Here is a 27,114-nt window from a genome sequence, read left to right on the forward strand (position 1 = left end):
AGAGTCATCACCCCTGTTGGAGCCCTCTAACCTTTTGTCTCCACGGTCTGTTACTCATTTGGTGTTCCGCCAGAGAAAGGTTGAAACACAGAATAGTTTTTCCACTTTTTACCAACTGATAACAAAAGATTTGGTGGAGGAAAAGACTGAAGTGATTGATCAGAATTAGATTTTTTAATGTTCCCTTTGCTTCCAAATTTCTGTGATACCTTTGTTTCTCTTAGCACAAGAACTATGTGCATAGATTAAGAACTATGATGATTATGATGTCCAGAGACACCCTGTACTGGAGATTGAATGATTCTAAAGTGTATAGATTGGCCCAGCTGACATCGAGTGTCTACTCATGGTTGCCTCTTGCTCTGCTGTTTCCTTAAAGGCTCTGACATTCCGAATTGGAAATCACCCAGGTATCCTGAACCCTAGTCCAGCTGTGGAGGCTGTGCAGGTACGCTTCATGTGTGCCCACCCTGCCAGCATGTCAGTAACCCCAGTGTACAGAGTGCCAGCTGGTGCCCAGCCATGCCCTCTGCCACAGCACAACAAGCAACTGGTGAGTACAGTGGTGCCAACTAATTTGGCACTTTTGTCTTCTGTGCCTTAGAGATAAATGCTCTGAAGTATGGCTTTTGTCTTATCAAAGTTACACTTGATCTTAGCCAAAAGGCCGAGAAGCAATTGTTGTCTTACTAAAGTTAAGGAGACTGGGGGCGCCTGGGTGGCTCAGTCGGTTGAGCGGTTGAGCGGCTGACTTCGGCTCAGGTCATGACCTCGCACTCCGTGAGTTCGAGCCCCACGTCAGGCTCTGTGCAGGCAGCTCGGAGCTTGGAGCCTGCTTTCGATTCTGTGTCTCCCTCTCTCTCTCCCCCTCCCCTGCTCATCTCTCTCACTCTCAAAAATCAATAAATGTTAAAAAAATTTTTTTTTAAGTTAAGGAGACTGTGTTATTTGTTATTCATTCCCTGATAGTGTCTGAAAAGAGATGATTAAACTAAGTTAGAATTGGCTACCCCTAGTGACATTTGATGACTTAATGACTTTGCTTACTGTACATAGGTACATAGCTTATAATTATGGCAACAAGCAATGGAGATGTCTCCAAACTTCCAGTTAGTTTGGTTAATATTTTTCCCTCACAGATGTTTTATTGGCATTATTGGTAAGTAATAGAATTTATCTCTACTCCAGACCCATGAAGAATAATGATAAGCAATAGCGTGGCTAGTAGGGAATGAGGAATAAATGAGTTTTCTAACCTTGAAACTAGAACATCAGACTATAAACTAAGTGAGGTGGACTTTAATTCCAAGCATAGGAGAATAGAAGTCATTTCTTAGGGGCGCCTGGGTGGCGCAGTCGGTTAAGCGTCCGACTTCAGCCAGGTCACGATCTCGCGGTCCGTGAGTTCGAGCCCCGCGTCAGGCTCTGGGCTGATGGCTCGGAGCCTGGAGCCTGTTTCCGATTCTGTGTCTCCCTCTCTCTCTGCCCCTCCCCCGTTCATGCTCTGTCTCTCTCTGTCCCAAAATAAATAAAAAACGTTGAAAAAAAAATTTTTTTTTTTAAAAAAAGAAGTCATTTCTTAGAGAACAGAACAACCAATTATTCCTGTTTAGAGATGGAGAAACTGAGGCTCCTGGGAGTTGAGTAACTTCTCCAAAGTCATAAAGCTACAAAGCAGCACATTCTGTCTGACTCCAAAGCTCTTGTTTTTTACTTTTATACTATTCTGTCTTTTTATTATAAAATAACAAGAATATGAGATGTTAGGGTTAGGAACTCATTTTTTTCAGAACTAAATTCCATGTGAAATATTATTCGAAGTTTATAAATGATTTACTTTTTAAAAATCCACTTAGATGGAGCAGAATAAAAGTTATCTGTATAGTTGTCATTCAGTGTCACATTTTTCATTTGAAATAATTTAAATTTATAAAAAATTTGCGGGGTGCCTGGGTGGCTCAGTCGGTTAAGTGTTCAACTCTTGATCTGGGCTCAGGTCATGATCTCATGAGTTTGAGTCCTACATCGGGCTCTGGGCTGAAGGCTCAGAGCCTACTTGGGATTCTGTCTCTCCTTCTCTCTGCCCCTCCCCTGCTTATGCTCTCTCTCTCAAAATAAACTTTTAAAAAATTTTACAGAAAATTTGCAGGAAAAGTACAACTTCTTATCTTGCAACCATTTAGGAGCAATTTACAAACATATTTCTCCATACTTTAGAATTTATTTTTTTGGAATTAAATATAATATACATACCGTAAAACTGACCCTTTTAAAAGTGTACAAGTGGTGCCTGGGAGGCTCAGTCAGCTGAGCATCTGACTTTGGCTCAGGTCGTAATCTGTCAGTTTGTGGGTTTGAGCCCTGCATTTCATTTTTCAAGGATTATTGTGCTCAGTATAGAATTCTGAGCTGGCAGTCTTTTTCTTTCATCATTGGCTTCTGTGGTTTCTTATAAGAAATTAGGTGTTAATCCTCTCTCTTTCTGCTTTTATGATTCTGTCTTTCTCTTTGACTTTGGAAAGTTTGATTATTATGTGTCTAGATGTATGTATCTTTGAATTTATCCTACCTGGAGTTCTTTGCACTTCTTGGATGTTTAATGTTTTTCATCAACTTGGGAAGTTTCTAGCCGTTGTTTCTTCAAATATCCTTTCTTCCTCTTTTTTCTCTCTCTTTTCCTTTTAGGACTCTCATTTTACATATGTTAACACACTCAGTGGTGTCCTGTGAGTCTCTGATGTTGTTCATTTTTCTTCATTCTTTTTTCCTTCTGTTCATCAGACTAGATCATCTCATTTGATTTATTTTGAAGCTTTCTGATTCTTTCTTCTGGCTGTTCAGGTCGGCTGTTGAGTTCCTGTAGAGAAATTTTCATTTCAATTATTACACTTTTCAACTTCATAATTTAATTTTGGTCTTTTATTTATTCTCTATATATAAGACATTATTTTCATACTTTCCTTTAGTTATTTAGACATGAATTTCTTTAGTTCTTTGAGCAAAATAGTTGACTAAAAGTCTTTTTCTCAGGGCACCTGGGTGGCTCAAAGGGTTGAGCACCTCACTGTTGATACCAGCTCAGGTCATGATCCCAGAGTCATGGAATCAAGCCATGCGTTGAGCTCTGCACTGAACACAGAGCTCTCTCTCCCTTTGCCCCTCTCCCCCCTGCACACACTCTCTCTCCTTCTCTCTCTTAAATTAAAAAAAATTTTTTTTTAATTAAAAAAAACCTCTTTGTCTAGTAAGTCCAGTGTCTGAGCATCTGCAGGGACAGTTTCTGTCAGCTGCTTTTTTTCCTATATATGGGCTGTACTTTTATTGTTTCTTTGCATCTCTAATAATTTTTTGTCGAAAACTTGACATTTTGTATATTTTTTAAATGTTTATTTATATTTGAGAGAGAGAGTGTGAGCAGGAGAGGGGCAGAGAGAGGGAGACACAGAAACCAAAGCAGGCTCCAGGTTCTGAGCTGTCAACACAGAGCCCAATGCAGGGCTCAAACCCACGAACCATGAGATCATGACCTGAGCCAAAGTCGGATGCTTAACTGACTGAGCCACCCAGGTGCCCCAAAAAGTTGACATTTTAAATAACATAATCTAGCAATTCTGAAACCATATTGTTCCCCTTAATAGGTTTTGTGGTAGTTACTGTTTTTTGTTGTGGTAGTGGTTTAGTAACTTTTTCTGAACTAGTTCGGTAATGTCTGTATTACTTCTTTGTCCTCTGTGGCCACCAAAGTTTCTGCTAGGTTAGCTTTGTGGTCAGCTAATTGTTGGATATAGGTTTCCTCAATTCCAGGTATATTTGTGGGGATTATGTTAAATTTATAGGTAAATTCAGAATAACTGAAATTTTTATGATGTTGAGTCATCCTTTCATATGATGTATGTATGTTATATATGTTTCATAAGAATATATATCTATCAAGATCAAATCTAGATCAAAAATAAAACACAGGTATAGAAGATACTTTGAGGGACATTGGGGAAAAATAAATATTGACTGTATAGTAGATGAAACTGAATTAATATTCTTGTGTGTGCTAATACTGTTTTTCTTAGAATATTCGCATTCTTAGAAAATGCATGCTAAATTATTTAGGGGTAAAGCGTCATGATGTTTACATCATTTAGCAAAAAATAACCCAAGGGCACCTGAGTGGGCTCAGTTGGTTAAGCATCCAACTTCGGCTCAGGTCATAATCTCGTGCTTTGTGGGTTTGGGCCCCCGCCTTGAGCTTTGTGCTGACAGCTCGGAGCCAGGAGCCTGCTTCAGATTCTGTGTCTCCCTCTCTCTCTGCCCCTCCCCTGTTCACACTCTGTTTCTCTCTCTCTCTCGAAAATAAATAAACATTAAAAAAAAAAAACCCAGACACACACACTTGGTTGGAGGGTAGGAAATTAGAGGGAGAGACAGATAACACAAGTGGTGAATCCAGGTGAGATGTGTCTCAGTACTCATTATACTATTCCTTCATCATATCTGTTGGTTTGAAAATTGTCAAAGAAAATAGATTGGGAGAAACATGAGCCCTAGCTTCAGGGATATCTTACTGCCTCCTGTGTTGTTTTTTTCCTTTTTTTATTTCTTTTTTTTTAAATTTTGAGAGAGAGCATGAGTGTGAATGGGGGAGGGACAGAGAAAGAGGGAGAGAAAGAATCCCAAGCAGGCTCCATGCTGTCAGCACAGAGACCAATGTGGGGCTTGAACCCACGAACCATGAGATCATGACCTGAGCAGAAACCAAGAGTCAGACACTTAATTGACCAAGCCACTCAAGTGCCTTGCTTTTCTTTTCTTCTTCTTTTTTATTTTTTTAATGCAGATTCCTGTGTCAAGCCTGAGGGACACAGTCTTGGAACTGGCAGTGTTTGATCAGCACAGGAGAAAGTTTGATAATTTCAGTTCACTAATGCTAGAATGGAAATCCTCAAATGAAACACTCGCTCATTTTGAAGATTATAATTCAGTAGAGATGGTAGCAAAGGATGACGGCAGCGGACAGACCCGGCTACACGGTATTATGGTGACTTACAAATCCTTTCGCATAACCTGCTAAAGTTTCTGCACGAAGTATTTCCCTTGAGTGATGGTTTATTTTATTTATATATTTTTTTTCATGTTTGTTTATTTTTGAGAGACAGAGCATGAGTGGGGGAGGGGCAGAGAGAGAGGGAGGCACAGAATCTGAAGCAGGCTCCAGGCTCTGAGCTGTCAGTACAGAGACCGACACGGGGCTCGAACTCACAAACCATGAGATCATGACCTGAGCCGAAGTTGGACACTTGACTGACTGAGCCACCCAGGCACCTTGGTGACAGTTTATTTTAGATTTTATCATACCTCTCCTTTCATCTTTGATTATTGTATGTTTTAGCAAACATAAATGTAGATTTCCTTGGTTGCAAAGCTAGGGTCTAGGATGCAGTATTTCTCACAAGAACATAAAATTACTTTTTAAAGTAAATAATATTGCCTGTTATTTACCTAATAATGAAAATTTCATTCATTTATTAGAAAATATTTATTGGGGTGCTATTAAATGTAAGGGCCTGTGCTAGGCACCTGAAGGTGGAGTGGTACGTGAGATAGTCGCAGCCTCTGCCTTAATAGACTTCAAACATTACAACTGTGTTAGGTGTTTTGATGGGCAACTATGAGGTGCTTTAAGATTTACAATAGGAGAACCTAACCTAGTTCAGAACAGAGAAGGCTGCCTGAGAAAGTAACATTGACACTGAGACCTTAACATTGCAGGGGCAATAGAAAGAGGAGACAGAAAAATGAGCCAAATAAAGTGAGTGAATCCTACAGAAGGGCCAGAGGAACAAGCAGAGGTCCTGAGAGGCCAGCGAGCCCTCATACGTAATTGCTTCTCAAGCCTCTGCTTGTATCACATTTGCCATTTCACCAAAGCAAGTCAACTGCCAAAACCAGAGTCAAGGTGGATGAGAACTACTCAAAGGCATGGATACCAGCAGGCACAATTGTATGGCAGTCTACCACAGATCAGTCCCAAAGGTGAAGAAAAAAGGGGTACAAAGGCCAACCTTTAAATTGCTGGCATGAGCATTTACACGGATGGTATATCCATTCATGGACTAAGAAACACTAGAGAAGGGGAAGTAAAGATTCAGCCTTCTCCCCACCCACAGGAAACTTACCCATAGGACAAGTCTAAGAGCTTGGGAACGTGGAAACATAGTGCTCAAGTGTATGTAATACTATAATGCTCTAATACCATAATACTGTAATACTATAACAGTATGGTATAGTGTAAAAAATGGTAGCAAGGAGGGGCGCCTGGCTGACTCCGTGGTTAACTGTCCAACTCTGGGTTTTGGCTCAGGTCATGATCTCAGTTTTGTGAGTTTGGGCCCTGCACCAGGCTCTATGCTGATAGCTCAGAACCTGCTTGGGATTCTCTCTCTCCCGCTCTCTCGTCCCTTGCCCACTTGCTCTCTCAATCTCTCTCTCTCTCTCTCTCTCTCTCTCTCTCTCTCTGTCTCTCAAAATAAAGAAGCTTAAAAGAATAGAAACTGTTTCTGTAAAAAAAATTTTTTTAAATAATAAAGAAGCTGAGAAATAAAGTGGTTGTCCAGGGTCCCTTAGGAATATAGTGGCAGAGTCAACACAAAAACTCAGTTTTCAGTTTCTTGTATATTTCCCCACAAAGTAGTTTTTCCTCTATGCAATAAAACATCATTTGGGAAAAATTAGGGCAAAATTTGGTTTTCTGGAGACATTTTTGTGTTCTACATGTTATTGTTTCTCCTATATTTCCAGGTCATCAGGTCCTTAAGGTACATCAGTTAAAAGGGACTGTACTCATTGGAGTCAATTTTGTGGGCTATTCAGAGAATAAAAGTCCAAAGGTAAGTGGAGACTATTATATTAGAAATAGAAATCAGGGGCGCCTGGGTGGGTCAGTCGGTTGGGTGTCCCACTTTTAGTTTCAGCTCAGGTTGTGATCCCAGGATCATGGGATCAAGCCCCATGTTGGGCTCTGCACTGAGTGTGGAGCCTGCTTAAGATTCTCTTTTTCCTTCTGCCCCTCTCCCCTGCTCGCGTGCACTCTCTCTAAAATAAAAAAAATAAAAAAAAAGGAAAGAAATGGAAATCACTGAAATTTAAGGCTTTTCTTTAAACTTCATTTATTTATAACTTAAAAATCATTTATAACTAACTCTGAGAACTATGCACCTCTCTGATTCTGTTATCTTTGGCATGTGAAAGAACATTGGGATCTTCTCTCAGCTGAGGAATTAAAAGTTTATACTCACCTTTGTGGTGCCTGTGTGTTTCTAGGAACTTTCCAACTCGCCCAGATCTGCGGCCGTGGAACTGCTCCTGGTAGATGATGTAACTATACTGCCTGAGAACGCCACCATCTATAACCACCCTGATGTGAAGGTAGAAGTTGGAGGGATCTAGTGAAATTAGATCTGGTTGGAGGGGAAGAGTATTAGGTTATTAAGGTTAATGTATGGCAATAAAAAAAAAAAGCTCCCTTACATATTGAAAAGCAGTGATAAGCATATGTAACACATGTGTAATACCTTGGGTAGTAATACTTTAATAATCATAGTTTGTCTTTGGTCCACTGACCTTAATCTTTTAATCTCATACTCTTCCTTCAGTAGCTAGGAATTACTTTCTTTGACTTATTTATAAACCGAATAAAATGGACTATTGTTTGTCTGATCTTTCCATAGGAAATATTTAGCCTTGTGGAAGGATCTGGTTATTTTTTGGTCAACAGCAGTGAGCAGGACATTGTCACCGTCACTTACATGGAAGCAGAAAGCTCTGTCCAGGTAAGTTCTAGAGATAGGTCCCAGGTTGATAGTCTCAGGTCAAAGCTCATTCTTACGAAAATGATCGGGAAAAAATGCCATTGTGTGTCTCGAACTTGTTATAAAAGTAACATTTGCGTCTTTTTTTTAACCTACATATATTCGCCAACCAAAAACAAGGTTTGGTTTTTTTTTTTTCCTTCAACTAGCTGGGCAATTTTTGCTTCTGGTTAAAATGAGACAGTATAGGAGACATCTAATTGTAAGATTTTCATTAAAAGAGGGTTCGTTTCTATAAATTTCAAAGGGTGGTTAATTAGATGTGCTGTCAACTTTATAACCTGAGGATATAATGTTTTTAGCCAGGATATGACAACTCAGTATATTAAGCTATCTTTGTAGTCAGTATGCCAAGGCATTTGCTTTTAGTTGACTTTTAGTAATAAAAATAATAGCTTACATTAGCATAAGTGTATATTTCCTTTCCTTCTAAAAGCTCAAAGGAATGTAACTTACCTTGGTCATAATGTTTGTTTTTAAGAGGGTGGATTCAGCACTGCGTGCAGGTGCCATGCTGGGCAGGACCCACAGCACAGGACAGAAAACCAGGTCTTCCCACTGCGTCCCTCCCGCCCCATGGCCCCCGTTGCACTGGTGATTTCAGCATAAATGGACTGGATTTTCTTCATGAAATCCTTTCCCCATTCATAGTTAAGAGGCTGGATATGTATGTTGTATTTTGCCTCAATTCAGTCAACTTAAACTTTGCTCTTTATCAGTTAGTATTTGTTAAGGGTGCATATTGTGCTGTGCCTAAAACATGTAATGTGACCTCTCAGTTCCCATCACAAAGGAAGTAAGTTGTTGTATTTCGTGCTTTTAGTGAAAATAGTTGTTTTGATTATACTCAGGGCACGTGTGCTTCTTTACCCAGCTACCATCTTCTTCCTTCTAGTTAGTTCCAGTACATCCTGGATTTCTCACCTTGGAGGTCTATGATCTGTGCTTAGCTTTCTTGGGTCCAGCAGTGGCCTACCTCAGGGTGTCAGACATACAGGAGCTGGAGCTTGACCTGATTGATAAGGTGAGAGACGTTTGCTGTGTTGCATGAGAGAAGCAGGCCTCGTTTTCACCCTGTAGCCTCATTCACATAGTCTATGTGGCTCCTGTGTGTCACCAGGACCTTCAGTGATGTTCATGGAAATACCTGTCCTTAAAGAACAATGCTCCGACATATAAGATAAACAGTACTCGCAGCTAAACCAGCACGTAGGGGTTAGGGCCATTCGATCAAAACCTGACCGGGAGCATTCAGCGCAACAAAACACTTTGTCACCCTCAAAGAGTTATTAGACTGTCCTTGGTGAATGACATACTCCTACTAAAATTACCTTTCTTTTTTAACAACTAGGTTGAAATAGGTAAAACTGTGTTAGTAACTGTGAGGGCTCTCAGCCCTTCCAAACGCCCATTCCGAAATAAGTACTTCAGAAACATGGAGCTTAAACTGCAGTTGGCTTCTGCCATCGTCACCCTGACGTGAGTGCCACCTCAATGCCTCCTCCCCATGCTGAGCACCAAGCACCCGCTCTCCCTGTGTTTTTCTCTCCTTTTCTGTCACAGGGCCTTTCAGCCCGTACTCTCCCCACATCCAGCTCTGTACAAAGTGCTCCTTCCACGTTCTCAGATATGTTTTGTGGGACAGATTGACACATCTCATGAATATTCCCATCTCATGAAACTTCTTGGATGATATCCCCTGGGGTGCTTCAGGATAGAGGACCTTCAGAAATCTCCCTAGAAGCAGAGGTGCCGGTACTCCCCTCTGTGAAAGGGGAGTACAGAGAATCCAGGGCGGCTTAGGATTTGAAGTTTTGCCAGCGTTTGCAACGTTGCCCTTATTCCTTTGGACCCTTGGAATAAATATTTGGCCTTCAGGAGCTTCCTGCCTTTGCCATGAACTTTGTCTTGACTCTGGAAATTAACTTTCTGGCTGTTCCCTCTAACTACAGTTAAAATGAACAGAAAATGTTAATTAAAGCATCTTAGAAAGAAGCATAACTTGCTGCTCTTAAAATCAAATCTTTCTCGGGTGGCTCGGTTAAAGTGTCCGACTTCAGCTCAGGTCATAATCTCACAGTTTGTGAGTTCAGGCCCCGCATGGGGCTCTCTGTGGTCAGCACAGACCCAACTTTGGATCCTCTGTCTGTGTGTGTCTCTCTCTCTCTGCCCTGCCCCCACTCACGCACACCCTCTCTCTCTCAAAAATAAATAAAAACATTTTTAAAAAATCAAATCTTTCTTACCTAAAAACACATGTGTCTTTGTAGGCTCATGGAGGAGCAGGATAAATACTCTGAAAATTATATCCTTCGAGCTGTTGCTATTGGGCAAACCACACTTGTGGCTGTTGCCAGGGACAAGATGGGGAGGAAATTCACATCAGCCCCTCGCCAGATTGAGGTAAGGAAACCGTCTCCTCCAGAATCCATACCTCAGCTCATTTACCTTTATTCATCTTTTTCTGTTTAGTTTGCACAAGTTAAAAATCATGTGATGGAAGAAAATGATAGTTGTCTGACTCTTAAAGCAATATGTAATTTACTTTAGGTTTTTGTTTTTCTGTGTAAAAGTAATATGCTTCTTGTAGAAAATTTGGAAAGCAAAAAATAAAGACACAGCATGAAAATCACCTATAATTCCACTACTTAGAGGCAACCATTATTAATATTTTGGTGTATTTCCTTCACTTTTTCCCCATGCTTATTTTAACATGGATGAATCATACTGTTTTTTTCATTCTAATCTTATGTCAAAAGTATTTTTTGAGGGGCGCCTGGGTGGCGCAGTCGGTTAAGCGTCCGACTTCAGCCAGGTCACGATCTCGCGGTCCGTGAGTTCGAGCCCCGCATCAGGCTCTGGGCTGATGGCTCAGAGCCTGGAGCCTGTTTCTGATTCTGTGTCTCCCTCTCTCTCTGCCCCTCCCCCGTTCATGCTCTGTCTCTCTCTGTCCCAAAAATAAATAAACGTCGAAAAAAAATTTAAAAAAAAAAAAAAAAGTATTTTTTGATGTCATTAAAAGCTCATTGTTGGCCATTGGTAGTTGTCGAAGCTGGGTGATAGATACCTGAAAGAGCATTTTACGATTCTAATGACCGCTTTTATTCTGATAAGTGGATATATAATTTTTAAGCATTCCCATTTATAATTTTTTGCTACTGTAAATAAAATTTATATTTATAAATGAAGTAAAATACATCTGTGTATAGGATTTTTTTCCTTAGAATAAGCTGCATGATCATTTGTTACAAAATTGACTCTAGTCCATCCCTGTTATCTTTGTGTTTTTCTTCTTCAAGGTGTTTCCTCCATTCAGACTTGTTCCAGAGAAAATGACACTGATTCCAACCAACATGATGCAGGTGATCTCAGAGACAGGAAATACAATTCACCCTTTCTCCTCACCCCACTCTGCCTCACTCCAACACAGAACACACCCTTCTTCCTATTGGCCTGCTCTTGTCTACTCCCAGCCAAGTACAGCAGGATCTGATAAAGAACAAAATTAGTTCTTTCCTGTCCCCTAAAGAACAGGGTGTAACCTACCTCTTGGAACCCCATAGATGTTGTGTGGCACTTGGATTTCTTCTGCATTTGAGTTGATGTGGGATATGTCTCTTGGGAAGTGGGGGAAGATAAGAGGTCAAGTTGCTTGGGCAAAACATTGGGAAAAGAGATATGATTTCTCCCCATGTTCCAGGCATTCACTGGCATGTTTAAATTCCAGGTAATGTCTGAAGGTGGCCCCCAGCCCCAGTCTATCATTCACTTCTCCATCAGCAACCAGACTGTGGCTGTTGTGAATAGGAGGGGGCAGGTTACGGGGAAGGTAGTTGGCACAGCTGTGGTCCATGGCACCATCCAGACAGTAAATGAAGATACTGGCAAAGTCATTGTGTTTTCCCAGGTATTTGTTCTTTGTTCTGCTCTGCTTCTACTTTTCCAGCTGGGAACCATATTGGGGGATGTGGGGTGGTGATGAGGAGGGTGTCAGCAACCCAGGAAAACCCTTTGAGTCCTTTACCTGACATCCTCTGAACCAAGCGTAGGAAATATGTAATCTTTAGTATATTAAAAAAAAAAAACACAAAAACACAGAGTATTTGGCATTGTTATAAGACATAGTCCCTATCCTTAAGAAATTGTTTAGGGGGGCGCCTGGGTGGCTCAGTCGGTTGAGCGTCCGACTTCGGCTCAGGTCATGATCTCGCGGTCCGTGAGTTCGAGCCCCGCGTCGGGCTCTGTGCTGACGGCTCAGAGCCTGGAGCCTGCTTCTGATTCTGTGCTCCCCCTCTCTCTCCGCCCCACCCCTGCTGTACTCTGTCTCTCTCTGTCTTTCAAAAATGAATAAACATTAAAAAAAAAACAGAAATTGTTTAGGGAACAAAAACAATCTATAGCATATTTTGTTGTTGTTGAATGCCCCAAATAAGCACAGAGTAGTTATCGTAAGCATCTCTGCCCACTGCACAGACAGCCCCTTGTAGTCCAAGCTTGCTTCCCTGTTGAACAGGATGAAGTACACATTGAGGTGGTTCAGCTACGGGCTGTTAGGATCCTTGCACCTGCCACTCGACTCATCACAGCGACTGAGGTCAGTCAGGTGGCTCCATTCTCAGTGCCTTCCGGAACACAGTGCCAGCTGGGCAGGGCTTACAGCAGTACAACACAGCCCCACTTCTTTTCAGATGCCAGTTTATGTTCTGGGAGTGACCAGTACCCAGACTCCTTTCTCCTTCAGCAATGCCAACCCCGGACTCACATTCCATTGGTCCATGAGCAAAAGAGATGTATTGGATCTGGTACCCAGGCATTCGGAGGTATGAATTTTTTAATAAAGTATTTTAATTAAGATATATATATTGTTTTAGACATAATGCTATTTATTGTACACCTAATAGACTATAGTATAGTGCAAACATAATTTTTATGTGTACTGGAAAACCAGAAAATTCATTTTCTTACTTTATTGCAATATTTACTTTATTGTGGTGGTCTGGGACTGAACCTGCAGTGTGTCTGAGGTGAGCCTCTACTTGGTGATAAATAGCTTTGATGGGACGCCCAGGTGGCTCAGTCAGTGATGTGTCCAACTCTTGATTTCAGCTCAGGTCATGATCTCACGGCTTGTAGGTTCAAGCCCCACATCAGGCTCTGTGCTGAGCGTGAAGGCTGCTTGGGATTCTCTCTCTCTCCCTCCCCCCCCCTCTCTGCCTCTGTGTGTGTGTGTGTGTGTGTCTCAAAATAAATAAACTTAAAAAAAGAAAATACGTTTGATGTGTTAATGCACATAGCATTAAGCCTTAATCAGAAACCTGAGAAAGAAAAAAAAGAAAAAGGTGGATGCTACTTTACCCACTGTCACGTGAGCATCAGTTCGAGAGAGCCTGCCCAAGGTGGTCTGGGCACAGAAGCAGCCACCCAGGTCCTTGGAATGAAGAGCCTGTGGCCAGGTTACCCAGTAGGTCCTGACTCAGTACCCACAAGAATGAAGAATCAGAGGTAGACTTGGGAGAGAACAGAGGGGTTACAGGAGCTACGATTAATAAGGTATTTCTGGAGCCAGCTAAAAAGAAAAGAGAAGTCTAAAAAACAGCTACAAAATCTGTTTGCAGCTCTTCTGAAAATATTCCTAGATCTGTAGTCTAGGGAACCTCCTGTCTGTCATGGAGTCCCCTGAGCCTAGTTATACTTGGAATGAGGAGAGAGGAAACTGTATGCAGTTGGGCAGAGTCCTGAACAGGGATTCGACTCTTCTTCTTGACTAGCAAATAGGGGTTGTGTGAGAACGGGGTGGCCTGGGCCTCTGCATCTGTCCTACATCTCCCTTCCTACAATTTTATCTAAAGGACCACTCAGGGACGCCTGGTGGCTCAGTCGGTTAAGTGTCTGACTTGACCTCAGCTCATGTCATGATCTCACGGTTCATGGGTTCGGGCCCCACATTGGGCTCTGCACTGATGGCATAGAGCCTGCTTGGGAGTCTCTCTCCCTCTCCACCCCTCCCCTGCTCTCTCTCCCTCAAAATAAATAAATAAAAACTTTAAAAAGAAATTTAAAAAAATTTTTTTTTTAAAATGAAGCACCACTGTCCTCCAAAAGAAGAAATGATTGAGAGCCGCACAGAGTCTCCCCTCCTTCCTTAGACCCTGCACAGGCGAACCAAGGGGTGAAATGGGAAGAGAAAGGTCTCCAGCGCCCCTCATGTGGGAGGCAGCCTGCACTGTGGTGTCACCATGTAGATCAAACAATTATAAACCACTTTGCTTTAGCATAAGACTTCCTTCCAGACAACTGATTGAGATCCGCATATAAGAAAAGGGAATTTTTATATAGGGGAGGAGGAAAAGGTGATTTTGGAACTTGGGACTCTGTGTGAGTAAGGAGAGCTAGAAGAAAGGTCTTGAGGGCTCTGGACAACAAAAAGGCAGGAGAGAGAGGATTGGAAGCAAGTGCCCGTAAGGTAGGCAGGTGTCCACTTCAACACCTGCCTTAGTGTCGGCCCTGCCTTCCCGACGGCCTTGTCCAGTCTGGGCCAGAATGGTGAGTGAAGCCGTGGGAGACAGTCAGCTAGTGTGAGCACTGCCCTAAAGCCCGAACTTTCCTTCTCATCCTCTTGCTTCCTTGCCACCACTCTGAGCTCCGGAGGGTATGTTGCCTCATTTCTCCCAATTCAGGCCCTACTGTCTGAACCTATTTAGGAACTCTTCCTTCATTCCATTCCTCTGTCCATGGATGAACTTCAAGATAACATGAGCTTCTCACAGGGGCTTGCCAGAATTAGGTGAGTGCTATACACAGAGTTCACTTTAGGAGTTCCTGTGTTGTTGGGAATTTGAAAAGAAATAACACTGAGAATAATCGTTGGTACCCTAGTTCTTTTCTATAGACGTATCTAGCATCTATTTTCCTTATTGTTACAACACAGAGGGAAGTGTGCAGTGATAATTAATGAATATTTCTTTTCTTTTTAATTTTTAAATATTTATATTAGAGAGACAGACAGACGGACAGAACACACAAGCGGAGGAGGGGCAGAGAGAGAGGGAGACACAGAATCCAAAGCAGGCTCCAGACTCTGAGCTGTCAGCACAGGCCCTGATGCAGTGCCGGAACCCACGAACCAGCGAGATCATGACCTGAGCTGAACTCAGATGCTTAACCAACTGAACCACCCAGGTGCCCTAATTAATGACTATTTCTTAATCCATCTCTGTTTTCTAGGTTTTCCTACAGCTCCCAGTAGAGAATAACTTTGCAATGGTTGTCCACACAAAAGCAGCTGGTCGGACCAGTATCAAAGTCACTGTCCGCTGTATGAACAGTTCCTCTGGGCAGCTTGAGGGGGATTTGTTGGAACTGTCTGATGAAGTTCAGATACTGGTAAGCTCCCAAACCTAAATCTTATTTTTACATGTCAAGGAGAAGAAGGTTCTACTCTCTTATCATCCATGAGGAGCTTGGTCTGGATAGAGGTAGAGAAATTGCTAGAGGGAGCCCTAGAACAGGCTTATAGTTTCTAGATCTTTGTCATTCTTGCTAATTGTGTCTATATAAGTATTGCTATTAGAAAGTGTAGAACATTCAGGGAGGGGGACAATACATAAGAGACTCTTAAATACAGAGAACAAACTGAGGGTTGCTGGAGGAGCTGTGGGGTGGGGGGAGAATGGGCTAAATGGCTAAAGGGCATTAAGGAAGACACTTGTTGGGATGAGCACTGAGTGTTAAACATAGGGGATGAATCCTCCCTCTCTGCCCCCATTTCTCTCTCTCTCCATCTCTCAAAAGTAAATAATAGGACATTTAAAAAAAAAAAAACCCATAGGGGATGAATCACTGGAAACTACTCCTGAAATCGTTATTGCACTTTATGCTAACTAACTTGGATGTAAATTAAAAATAAATAAAGAAATAGAAAGTGTAGAACACGCACTCTCCTCAACTCCCCACACAATGAACATGGGATATGAAACCATAATAACTAAAGAGGGATTCATTTCTGAACTGCTCTGCCTAACACGGATATTATGATACCATCCACTTAGCTATATTCACAGATTTAGAAGGAGATTTAAGCCTAACTTCCGGGAAGGTGTGGAAACACAGACAGTTGGTTTCTACAGGTGTTCTCAGGCTGAAAGCTAACTGGCCTGGTTGTTGTTAGAGTTCAAAAGAAAAATTGTCATTTATGGGGGGCGAATAAGTTTGTTTACCTCTCAATTTGGGCCTGATTTTTTTTTCTTTTTCTATTTTTTTCCTTTATTTTGACTTTGTTTCTCTGGTTCGGTGAGGGGCAGAGGAAAGAGCACTTTCCTAGGAGGTAGAAAACCTGAACAGTGTCCTTTGCTAATTTGTTATTATAGGTTTTATGTTCTCAAATCTGTATTCGGGTTACCGGAGCTAAAATTAGAAAATTCAGAATTATTTTATACTTAATATCTAAGTGATACAGGGAATGTGGTCCATGTGAATATTGTCGGAAGCAGGACTAATACTAGATTTGTGCTGTAGAATACCGAGGTATGTTTGAAGTGTGGCTCATTTGGAAAGGAGCGTCGTGGATGGACCCTTAGACTGTGCTGAAGTGAGGTGGATGTGGGTTTGTAATTGTCAGTTTGTGAGCAGAGGTCACCATTTGTCTTCTCCGGAAATGAGGGAGAACTCATTTTCTCATTATAGGTGTTTGAAAAACTCCAACTGTTCTTTCCAGAGTGCCAGCCTGAGCGAATTCTGATGCCCATGAATTCCCAGCTCAGACTGCACACCAACAGGTGAGGAGAATGGAGAAGGGCAGGCCAGGTTGTTAACCTTACCCTCGGGAAAACATTGAACATGGAAAAAACTGTTGCCTTCTAGGTGATTTTTCTAACACAAATAATAATTTTTTTTTAGTTGAAGGGAAATTCATGTAACATCAAATTAACCATTTTAGAGCGGACAGTTTGGTGGCATTTAGTGTATCACAGTATTGTGTAGCCGACACCTCTCTCTAGTTCCAAAATATTTTCGTCATCACCACAGGATCACCCATCAGCAGTCACTCCCTGTCTTCCCCCACCCTCTCAGCTTCTGGCAACCACTGTATGAATGTGGATTTCACTTACGTGGAATCATGCAGCATGTGTGTGACCTTTTGCATTGGCTTCTTTCAGTTAGCATGTTTTCGAGGCTCATTTCCCTTATAGTATGTATCAGTATTTCATTCTTTTTTATGACTAAGTAATACTCCATGGTATGGACATAACATCTTTAGTTTATCCTTTAATCTGTTGTCAAACATTTGGGTTGTTTTCACCTTTTGGCTGTTGCAAATAGTGCTGTTATGAGCATTCACATACAACTATTTGTTTGAATACCCGTTTTCAGTCCTTTTAGCTGAATAATTTTTTAATGATAAATATGTGATGGGATTTGATTTTTAAAGACATGGGCAGACCTAAAGTGTAAGACAGGAAGCCATCAAAATTCCAGAGGAGAAAGCAGGCAAAAACCTCTTTGACCTCAGCTGCAGCAGCTTCTTACTCAACACGTCTCTAGAGGCAAGGGAAACAAAAGCAAAAAGTGAACTATTGGGACCTCATCAAAATAAAAAGCTTCTGCACGGCGAAGGAAATAGTCAACAAAACTAAAAGGCAACTGATGGAATGGAGAAGATATTTGCAAATGACATATCAGATAAAGGGTTAGTATCCAAAATCTATAAAGAACTTACCAAACTCAACACCCAAAAAACAAATAATCCAGTGAAGAAATGGGCAAAAGACATGAATGGACACTTTTCCAAAGAAGACGTCCAGATGACTAATAGAAACATGAAAAAATGCTCAACATCACTCATCATCAAAATACAAATCAAAACCGCAATGAGATACCACCTCACACCTGTCAGAATGGCTAACATTAACAACTCAGGCAACAACAGATGTTGGCGAGGATGGGGAGAAAGAGGATCGCTTTTGCACTGTTAGTGGGTATGCAAACTGGTACAGCCACTCTAGAAGACAGTATGGAGGGTCCTCAAAAAATTAAAAATAGAATTACCTTACGACCCAGCAATTGCACTACTAGGAATTTATCCAAGGGATATAGGTATACTCTTTCAAAGGGGCACATGCACCCCAATGTTTATGGCATCACTATTGACAATAGCCAAAGTATGGAAAGAGCCAAAATGTCCATCGACAGATGAATGGATAAAGAAGATGTGGTACATATATACAATGGAGTAATACTTGGCAGTCAAAAAGAATGAAATCTTGCCATTTGCAACAACATGGATAGAACTAGATTGTATAATGCTAAGCGAAGTTAGAGAAAGACTTCACTTATACGTGGAATTTAAGATACAAAACAGATGAACATAAGGGAAGGGAAGCAAAAATAATATAAAAATAGGGAGGGGGCAAAATATAAGAGACTCTTAAATACAGAGAACAGAGGGTTGATGGGGGGGGTCTGGGTGGGGGCATGGGCTAAATGAGTGATGGGCATTAAGGAGAGCACTCGTTGGGATGAGCATTGGGTGTTGTATGTGGGGAATAAATCACTGGATTCTACTCCTGAAATAATTATTGTACTATATGCTAACTAACTTGGATGTAAATTAAAATAAATTTTTTTTATAAATAATAAAACCTAAAAATAATAAAAAAATAAAATAAAATAAAATAAAATAAAATAAAATAAAATAAAATAAAATACACGGGCATAATCCAAAGGCAGACTTTTGCTTAAGGAACAAATAAGCACATAACATGGAGAATGACAGGCATTTTCCTCAGAGTACAGCCTCTAATGGGGATCCTGGCAATCCCTACTCCTTTCTTTCTGGTCAGAGCCCTCAAGAGATGCTACTTGTTCCATTTGTTCCCTAGAGAAGGGGCCGCCTTTGTGAGTTCCCGTGTTCTCAGGTGCTTCCCTAATTCATCTGTCATCGAGGAGGATGGTGAAGGGCTTCTGAAAGCCGGTTCCATTGCAGGCACTGCCGTGTTGGAAGTCACTTCTGTAGAACCTTTTGGAGTCAACCAAACAACCATAACTGGAGTTCAGGTGAGTTCAAGGACTTACTCACAAAAATAGAAGTAATACCATGGCCTGAGAGGCAGATTTCCTGGTTTGAGAACTAGAAACTTCTCTGGAAGTCAGAACAAACTGGAAGATAAGACACTCTTGATGTGGGTACAAGCCATCAAATTAAAGTGGTCTTTAGAGGCCTTGCCACAAAAGGGATTAGCCTCAACTTGGCACACTTCTGAGCAGCTTTGGCAAAAGGATGTGGGAGAAGGGTAGAGCTATTGCTATCAAAATTAGGCTTTGATATTAGAATTTAAAAATTTAGTCTAACACACAAAAAAGTATTTTGTAAGCATCAAATACCTCCCATATTCCAGCCACTGTGTTCTCTCATGTGTGTTAATCTCTTCTGACTAGCACAGAAACCCTGTGAGATCAGCATCACTATCTGCACTGAGCTGATAGTAAATCTGAGACCTAGCATGGTTAAATGAGGCTCTGAAGGGTGGGGCGGGGGGTGCAAAGCTGGGCTTCTTCGCTGCTTCACACCTTATCTCGCACAGTGTGAAAACCCAAGCTACAGTATTCTCGGTAAATGATCAGTTCTGTAGCAGTCAGTATGGAGGAGCCCTCTGCACGAAACAGGTGAAGTGTCTGCAGTCTTTTCCTCAGGAAGCTCCAGCTTCTCTCCACACTCCTGCAGCTTTGAGAACTAAGGAGCCATTTCCTGTACTGTCCCATTTCTTACTACTCTGATTTAAGTCCTCTCACGTCGGGAGCTGCTTCCCGTGAAAGCAGCACACCGTTTATTGCGGGCTGTTAACTTCATCCGTCACTGCTCCCCTCCAATGGTCCTTCCCCCGCAGGTGGCACCAGTGACATACCTGCGGATGAGCAGCCGACCTGTGCTGTACACAGCCCGCGGGAGGACTCTGGCAGCCTTTCCTGTGGGTGTGTCGCTCGCCTTCACTGTCCAGTTTTATAACAGCATCGGAGAGAAATTCCACACACACAACACCCAGCTTCATCTGGCTCTGAACAGGTGTGGGGCCAAAGGAGTGGTGTGCATGCTGTGGTAGAAGTTGTGCGGATGGGCTAGGGTTATACGGTGTAACTCCAGTAAATTCCTCTCGTGCTCTCTACTCAGAATCTGATCTTTATTTTTTTCATTAGGATGGAAAACACCAGGATGGTGTTGGCTGGTTAATGAAGAATTTCAGGGTGTCTTGAATCTGTCAAGCCCTAATTCACACAAAGCTCCCATAGGGAGCTGGTTGGAGTATTATTACCAAAAGCTGTACTGGAGGGGCGCCTGGGTGACTCATTCAGTTGGGCGTCTGACTCTTGATTTTGGCTCAGGTCATGATCTCACCATTTGGGGGATCGCGCCCCACGTCAGTCTCTGTGCTAAGGAGCCTGCTTGGGAGCCTCTCTCCTCCCTCCTGACCCCTCCCCCACTTGCACGCACTCTCTCTCAAAATAAATAAGTAAACTTAAAAAAGGAAAAAAGCTGTACTGGAAAACAAATTCTTAATTTAAAAAAAAGGGGCTTACTGGCTACTCTGTGTATGAAGGTAATAGACCTGACCCCTGGCCACCCCTTGCTTGCCCTCCACCATAGAACTCTTTCTCAGGATCCCTGCCTGGCTCAGTAAAGCACGTGACTCTTGATCCTAGGGTTGTGAGTTCGAGCCCCATGTGGGGTGTAGAGGCCACTTAGATAAATAAAAAACTTAAAAAAGAATTCCTTCTGAACCTTTGAGCTGTTGAACAGAAAATGCTGTGAGCAGAGCTCTGCCACCAGAACTGTGTCCTAACTGTGATTTTCAGAGACGTCTGCCTTTCTCGTTTCCTTTCAGAGATGATCTGCTCCTGATTGGGCCAGGGAGTGGGAACTACACTTACATGGCTCAGGCCGTGAGCACGGGGGTGACGCTTTTGGGAATCTGGGACCGGAGGCACCCAGGTGTGGCAGATTATGTCCCTGTTGCTGTGGAGCACGCCATCGAACCAGACACCCAGCACACCTTGGTTGGAGACGTCATCTGCTTCAGGACTCACCTCCTCAACCATGACGGTCCGGACACCTTCCCTTTCTTAACTGTACAGTCGACAGGATGAGAAAGCACTCATTCCTTAGACAATTTTTTCAAAATGATTTAAAATTTTTTCTTAACGTTTATTTATTTTTGAGACAGAGAGAGACAGAGCATGAACGGGGGAGGGTCAGAGAGAGAGGGAGATGCAGAATCTGAAACAAGCTCCGGGCTCTGAGCTGTCAGCACAGAGCCCAACGCAGGGCTCGAACTCACGGACCGCGAGATCATGACCTGAGCCAAGGGCGGATGCTTAACCGACTGAGCCACCCAGACACCCCTCAAAATGATTTTATAAAAAAATTTTTTTTTCAACGTTTATTTATTTTTGGGACAGAGAGAGACAGAGCATGAACGGGCAAGGGGCAGAGAGAGAGGGGGACACAGAATCGGAAACAGGCTCCAGGCTCTGAGCCATCAGCCCAGAGCCCGACGCGGGGCTCGAACTCACGGACCGCGAGATCGTGACCTGGCTGAAGTCGGACGCTTAACCGACTGCGCCACCCAGGCGCCCCTCAAAATGATTTTAAATCTGAGGACCTAAGGGCGCCTGGCTGGCTCAGTTAGTAGAGCATACAGCTCTTGACCTTGGGGTTATAAATTCGAGCCCCACGTTGGGTGTAGAGATTACTTAAAAAAATAAAATCTTTAAAAATCTGAGGGCCTCTCTGAGAAATAAGAAATTGTGTACATGTTAACTGATCTGTTTACTGCCCATTTCTCAGAGGCCAGCCAATTAGAAATCAGCCAGGAATGTTGATCATGCACCTCCTGAACACATAACTTGCTATATTACCATGTAGACGTTACAGTTACCTTGCCTTCTCCCCCATTCCCAGCTTCTGAAGGAGGATAATTGATAAATTGAAGAGCAGTAAAGGATGAAATAAAAGGAAGAAAAGGTCAATAAGGCTTTAGTTCCAAGAACTGACTGAGCACACAGCTTTGTGAGGGACATTTGAAGGCCTAACTCTTAAATATATCATCACTCTAATAAGGTTTGGCCTTGTACTGGGCTGAACTATACTGGTCATCAGCAAAGCGTTTCTGTCCTCAGAAGTACTGTTGAGTTCAGGAAGATCAGTCTTTGGTTAGGAAGTGAGTATTGATTCTCTGGGTTTACAGAAAGCACACTGCAAAGTGGTGGACCCTGCCTGTGTACATTGAAATCATCCATCCAAGTTGGACCGGCAGGGATGGTATGGGTTTGGCTTTGTAAACTCTTCTGGGAACTGTGGATACATGTGTTTGAGTACTGTGATGTGATGTGGGGCCAGACTCTGTATATTTAGGGCTTGATGCAGGGGGCGGCCATTCAGCCCAGGTCAGGCCCCCCAGTCCCATAATGACTGATTTGCAAGGAATCACTACTAACACCTAATCCAGGGCCAGTGAGCTAACCCTGCTTTAGGATTGAAAGAGTTACAAATCATCAAGAGATGATCGTTCATCTCTTGTCAGTGAAACAACACTTTCACTTTACCCCTTTGCTGGGTTTTGTCAGGATTGTCCCTCTGTCTTCCATTCTGGAATTATTTGGGCATCCTGAATCTATACTGCCTATGGATGACCAAATGCCGGGATCTGTGATCTAACACAAACTCAAGGTTGTGTTCCTCTGCCACCTTGAGACTTAAGCCAAAGCAACAAAACTTCTCTCTTGCAGTCTTGCAGTCTTCTGCTGGTGTCTGTCCGCCAGTAACTGAAAGAGAATTACCCCTGTGTGTATAAAGAGTTTTTCTTTTTCCTAAGGAGAACAGTTAAGGTCTCCAACTAAGTAGCTCCTTCTATGATTCTGAAGGTCAGTAGTTCTTGTTTTATTTTGTGGGTTTGATGGTACATGAAGGGGAGCCTGATATTCAGAAAAAAAAGTTATCTTCAAAGCTGGATGTTCCTCCTAGGAAGAGATATCTGTGTGCTTGAATGGTCTACTGACTGGGAATCTGAATACTCTTAGAGTGACCACCAAGTTACATCCGAGTTTGCGGCCATGTGCTTTCTCTTGTTTTTTTCCTAGGTGAACCTGGGATATGGATGATTTCTGCTGACAACATTCTGCAGACAGACACTGGCACTGGAGTGGGAGTGGCCAGGAGGCCAGGAGTAGCAACAGTCTTTCATGACATCCCAGGAGTGGTGAAAACATATCGCGAGGTAACCCTAACAAGGCCAGGATGACTATTTCCATATTTAGGAATATGCATATAGAAAACACATCTGGTGGGGGGGGGATGCGTGGCAGGCTCAGTCAATAGAGCATGTGATTCTTGATCTTGAGATTGTGAGTTTGAGCCCCATGTTGGGTGTAGAGATGACTTAAAAAAAATAAAATAAGGGGCGCCTGGATGGCTCAGTCGGTTGAGCGTCCGACTTCGGCTCAGGTCATGATCTCACAGCTTGTGAGTTCAAGCCCTGCATCGGGCTCTGTGCTGACAGTTCAGAGCCTGGAGCCTGCTTCGGATTCTGTGTCTCCCTCTCTCTCTGCCCCTAACCCATTCACATTCTGTCTCTGTCTCTCTCAAAAATAAATAAATATTTAAAAAAAATTGTTTTGAATAAAATAAAATCTTTTAAATAAAAAAGCATCCTGGGAAAAGAAATACACTCACATGTCAAATATAAAGCCAGCTAGAAAATTTTATTGGAACACAAAGCTATTTGTGATTAGGATTCTTAACCAGGAAAAAAATAAATAAAAGGATTCTTAACCAGAAAAATGACTAGCGTGATCTTATACTTTAAAATATCACTGTAGGGTGCCTGGGGGCTCAGTCAGTTAAGCTTCCGAGTCTTGATTTTGGCTCAGGTCATGATCTCACCATTTGTGAGTTTCAGCTCCTCATGAGGCTCTGCACTGTCAGTGCAGATTCCCTCTCTTTGCCCCTCCCCTGCTCACACTCTCTTTCTCAAAATAAATAAACCTAAAAATAAAATATCAACTTTGCTATTGGTTGGTACTTGAACATAGGGGCAAGGGTTGAAGCTGAGAAGCTATTCTTGCAGTGGTCCAGGTGAGATATGATGGTGGACCAGGGACCAGGCTGTTAACAGGAAGGGTGAGAAGTTGATCAGATTCTAAGTGTACTTTATAGGTAGAGCCAGTAGGATTTCCTGACAGATTATATGTAATGAGTGCGAGAGAATCAAGAATGACTTCAGGTTTAAGAAAAAAAAAAAAATGATGTGGGGGGGGTGGACTAAATGGGGGAGGGGAATTAAGGAATCTCCTCCTGAAATCATTGTCACACTATATGCTAACTAACTTGGATGTAAATTAAAAAAATAAATTTTAAAAAATGACTTCAGGTTTTTGATTGAATAACTAAAAGGACAGAATTGCCATTACTTGAAATGCAGGTGAAACAGTTTTGGTGAGAAGAGTCTGTCTGAGGCATGTAAAGTGGAGGGTCTACTAGATGTCAAATGGATGTGTGACATAGCTGGATGTAAAGGCTGGGAGTCACTGATGCAGAGAGGACAGAGCCCTGTGATCGCTGAGAGAAGTGAATGTAAATAAAGGGAGGGTACAAGTGCTCTGGGAGCACTCCAATGAATTGAGAACTCTGAGAAAGGAAGAGTAACCAACAAGAGGGACTTAGTAAAAAAACAACTAGGGAAGTAGGAGAAAAACTCCGATATCGGTGTCCTGGAAGCCAAGTGAAGAAAGTACAGGTTTCCCCCAGTATCTGAAAGTACAGTGTTCTGTGAAACATTTTGTGGGGATTTTTGATAGTTTATTTATTTATTTTGAGAGACTGTGAGCGGGGAAAGGGGCAGAGAGAAGGAGGGAGATTGAATCCCAAGCAGGCTCCGAGCCGTCCATCTTGTGAATTATGAGATCATGACCTGTGTGGAAACTAAGAGTTGGAGGCTCAATGGACTGACCCACCCAGGCACCCCCATGTGAAACATTTTGTAAGCCAGAAATGGCATAAAGCAAAGAAGCAATTACCATTTATTTATATAGAAAAAAATTTTTGAGCATTCCCAGACCAAAAAAACAAAAACAAAAAAAAACCCCAATTCTCTTAGGCTTTTCTTTTTCTTTATTTTTTAATGTTTATTTATTTTCAGAATTTTTAATTTATTTTTTAATTTACATCCAAATTAGCATATAGTGCAACAATGATTTCAGGAGTAGATTCCTTAAAGCCCCTTACCCATTTAACCCATCCCCCCTCCCACAACCCCTCCAGTAACCCTCTGTTCTCCATATTTAAGAGTCTCTTATGTTTTGTACCCCCTCCCTGTTTTTATATTATTTTTGTTTCCCTTCCCTTATGTTCATCTGTTTTGTCTCTTAAAGTCCTCATACGAGTGAAGTCATATGATATTTGTCTTTCTCTGACTGACTAATTTCACTTAGCATAATACCCTCCAGTGCCATCCACGTAGGTGCAAATGGCAAGATTTCATTCTTTTTGGAATGTTTGTTTATTTTTGAGAGAGACAGACACTGCGCAAGCATAGGAGGGGCAGAGAGAGAGGGAGACACAGAATCCAAAGCAGGGTCCAGGCTCTGAGCTGTCAGCCCAGAGCCCGATGAGAGTTCCAACTCACGGACCACGAGATCATGGCCTGAGCCGAAGTCCGATGCTTAGCCAGCTGAGCCGCCCAGACGCCCCTCTCTTAGGCTTTCCTGATTGCTTAGCACACATCTTGGTGACGGATGCACAAAACACATTGAGATAAAGCAGAGACGCTCAGTTCAAAGCTACAGGGCTGAATGCTGAGCTGCTAAGTGTGGCTCCCGGGGAGGGCTTGTCTGCGGTAGCTCCCAGGGAGGGGCTTGTCTGTGCTGCCGCCTCTGCACGGCTTGCTGCAAAACAAATGCTGAAGGCTGTTTTTGCCTTTTTTTGTAAAAGCAAAAAATCCTCTTCAGATTTCTTTCCTTAGGGGAACCAGGTGCTAACGTCTTTCATAAAAGCAATAGGGCTTAAAGCAAATTTTCTAAAAGTGGAGGGGTTCTCATATTTCCAGGAGGGAGGGAGTGTGTAACTCTTGGTGTACAGCTTTAAAAAAAAAAAAAAATGAAGTGACATTTAAACTGAATCTTGAGATCTGAATCATGGCACACACAAAAATAAATAAAAACAAACTGAGTCTTGACAATTAGGAATCTGTCTGGCAGATAAAAGAGAAGGCATTTGATTTATATTTTAATCTTAAAAAATTGTAATTTTTTTATTTTTTGAAGAGAATGCATTTTATTCTTTTAAAAAAATTTTTTTTTATTTTAGAGAGAGGGAACACGAGCAGGGGAGAGAGGCAGAGGGAGAGAGAGAGAGAGAGAATCTCAAGCCTCCTCCCCACCCAGCCCAGTGTGGAGCCTGAGTTAGGGCTCTATCCCACAAGTCTGGGATCATGACCAGAGCCAAAATCAAAAGTCAGACAGTCAACCAACTGAACCACCCAGGCATTCAAGAAAAGGCATTTTAGACTACAGGCATAGATGTGCAAAGACAAAGATAGATGATGTTTGAAGACCAGTGAATAAATCAGGATGACTTTGGCAAAAGTTTATAAAGGTAGAGAGGGAAAATCAGATAACATCTAAAGAGAACTTGTATCATGGGCAGATAAGAGAGCTGGGACAGAGGCAGCATGAGAAGATAATTTGAGAAGGAGATTGAGAAACATCTCTGTATTAGGAAAGCAGAGAGAAAGGGTCACAAAAGGCAAGGGAGGGACTGGTCTGTGCTGTCAGAGGCTACAAAGAAGTCAGAAGATCTCGATATCCTCGTTTGTGTACTTTGAATAATCCTCACGTAATTATTCGCTAACAGACACTCATTGAGGCCTCTTCTGTGTCAGCCCTGTGTTGGGCTCTGGAACACAAAGATGAAAAAGACAAGACTTCTCTTACTGAGCATTTAATGTAACTAAGTTGGTTTCAAGGTCCTTGAACATTTGAAAAAACAAGAAACTATGGTGGTACTGAGGAGACTGTGTTAAAATATACATTTAAGATGATATAATGTCATAAATAATGACATATAATGACAAGATTATAAATCTTTAAGTTGAAGATTTTTGGGGGGAAGGGGTCATCTTTATCTTCTCTCATTGTAATCATTAAACATTTGCCTTAAATACAAAGCACAGTACAAGGATATACAAAGTTAAACTAGAATCTCAGT

The 27,114-nt window shown here is 42.1% G+C and overlaps 1 protein-coding gene across 1 annotated transcript in view; it reads left to right on the top strand.

Moving 5' to 3' along the window:
- The window catches only part of NUP210L (nucleoporin 210 like), an 86,424-nt gene that overhangs the window by 48,382 nt on the left and 10,928 nt on the right, over positions 1–27,114 (top strand). Inside the window, exons 16-33 of the mRNA XM_047092956.1 lie at positions 380–553; positions 4,832–5,024; positions 6,793–6,881; positions 7,315–7,419; positions 7,722–7,823; positions 8,758–8,886; positions 9,214–9,341; positions 10,133–10,265; positions 11,162–11,224; positions 11,590–11,769; positions 12,376–12,456; positions 12,551–12,682; positions 15,087–15,245; positions 16,545–16,636; positions 18,740–18,914; positions 19,745–19,920; positions 20,738–20,955; positions 22,992–23,128. Coding sequence (XP_046948912.1) covers positions 380–553; positions 4,832–5,024; positions 6,793–6,881; positions 7,315–7,419; positions 7,722–7,823; positions 8,758–8,886; positions 9,214–9,341; positions 10,133–10,265; positions 11,162–11,224; positions 11,590–11,769; positions 12,376–12,456; positions 12,551–12,682; positions 15,087–15,245; positions 16,545–16,636; positions 18,740–18,914; positions 19,745–19,920; positions 20,738–20,955; positions 22,992–23,128 — 2,466 coding nt within the window. The remainder of the gene's footprint in view (positions 1–379; positions 554–4,831; positions 5,025–6,792; positions 6,882–7,314; positions 7,420–7,721; positions 7,824–8,757; positions 8,887–9,213; positions 9,342–10,132; positions 10,266–11,161; positions 11,225–11,589; positions 11,770–12,375; positions 12,457–12,550; positions 12,683–15,086; positions 15,246–16,544; positions 16,637–18,739; positions 18,915–19,744; positions 19,921–20,737; positions 20,956–22,991; positions 23,129–27,114) is intronic.

This window comes from Lynx rufus, unplaced genomic scaffold (genome assembly GCF_022079265.1).
Source record: "Lynx rufus isolate CCGP_SWC_20201006 ecotype Redwood Valley unplaced genomic scaffold, mLynRuf1.p SCAF_31, whole genome shotgun sequence".
NCBI classification, from domain to species: Eukaryota; Metazoa; Chordata; class Mammalia; order Carnivora; family Felidae; genus Lynx; species Lynx rufus.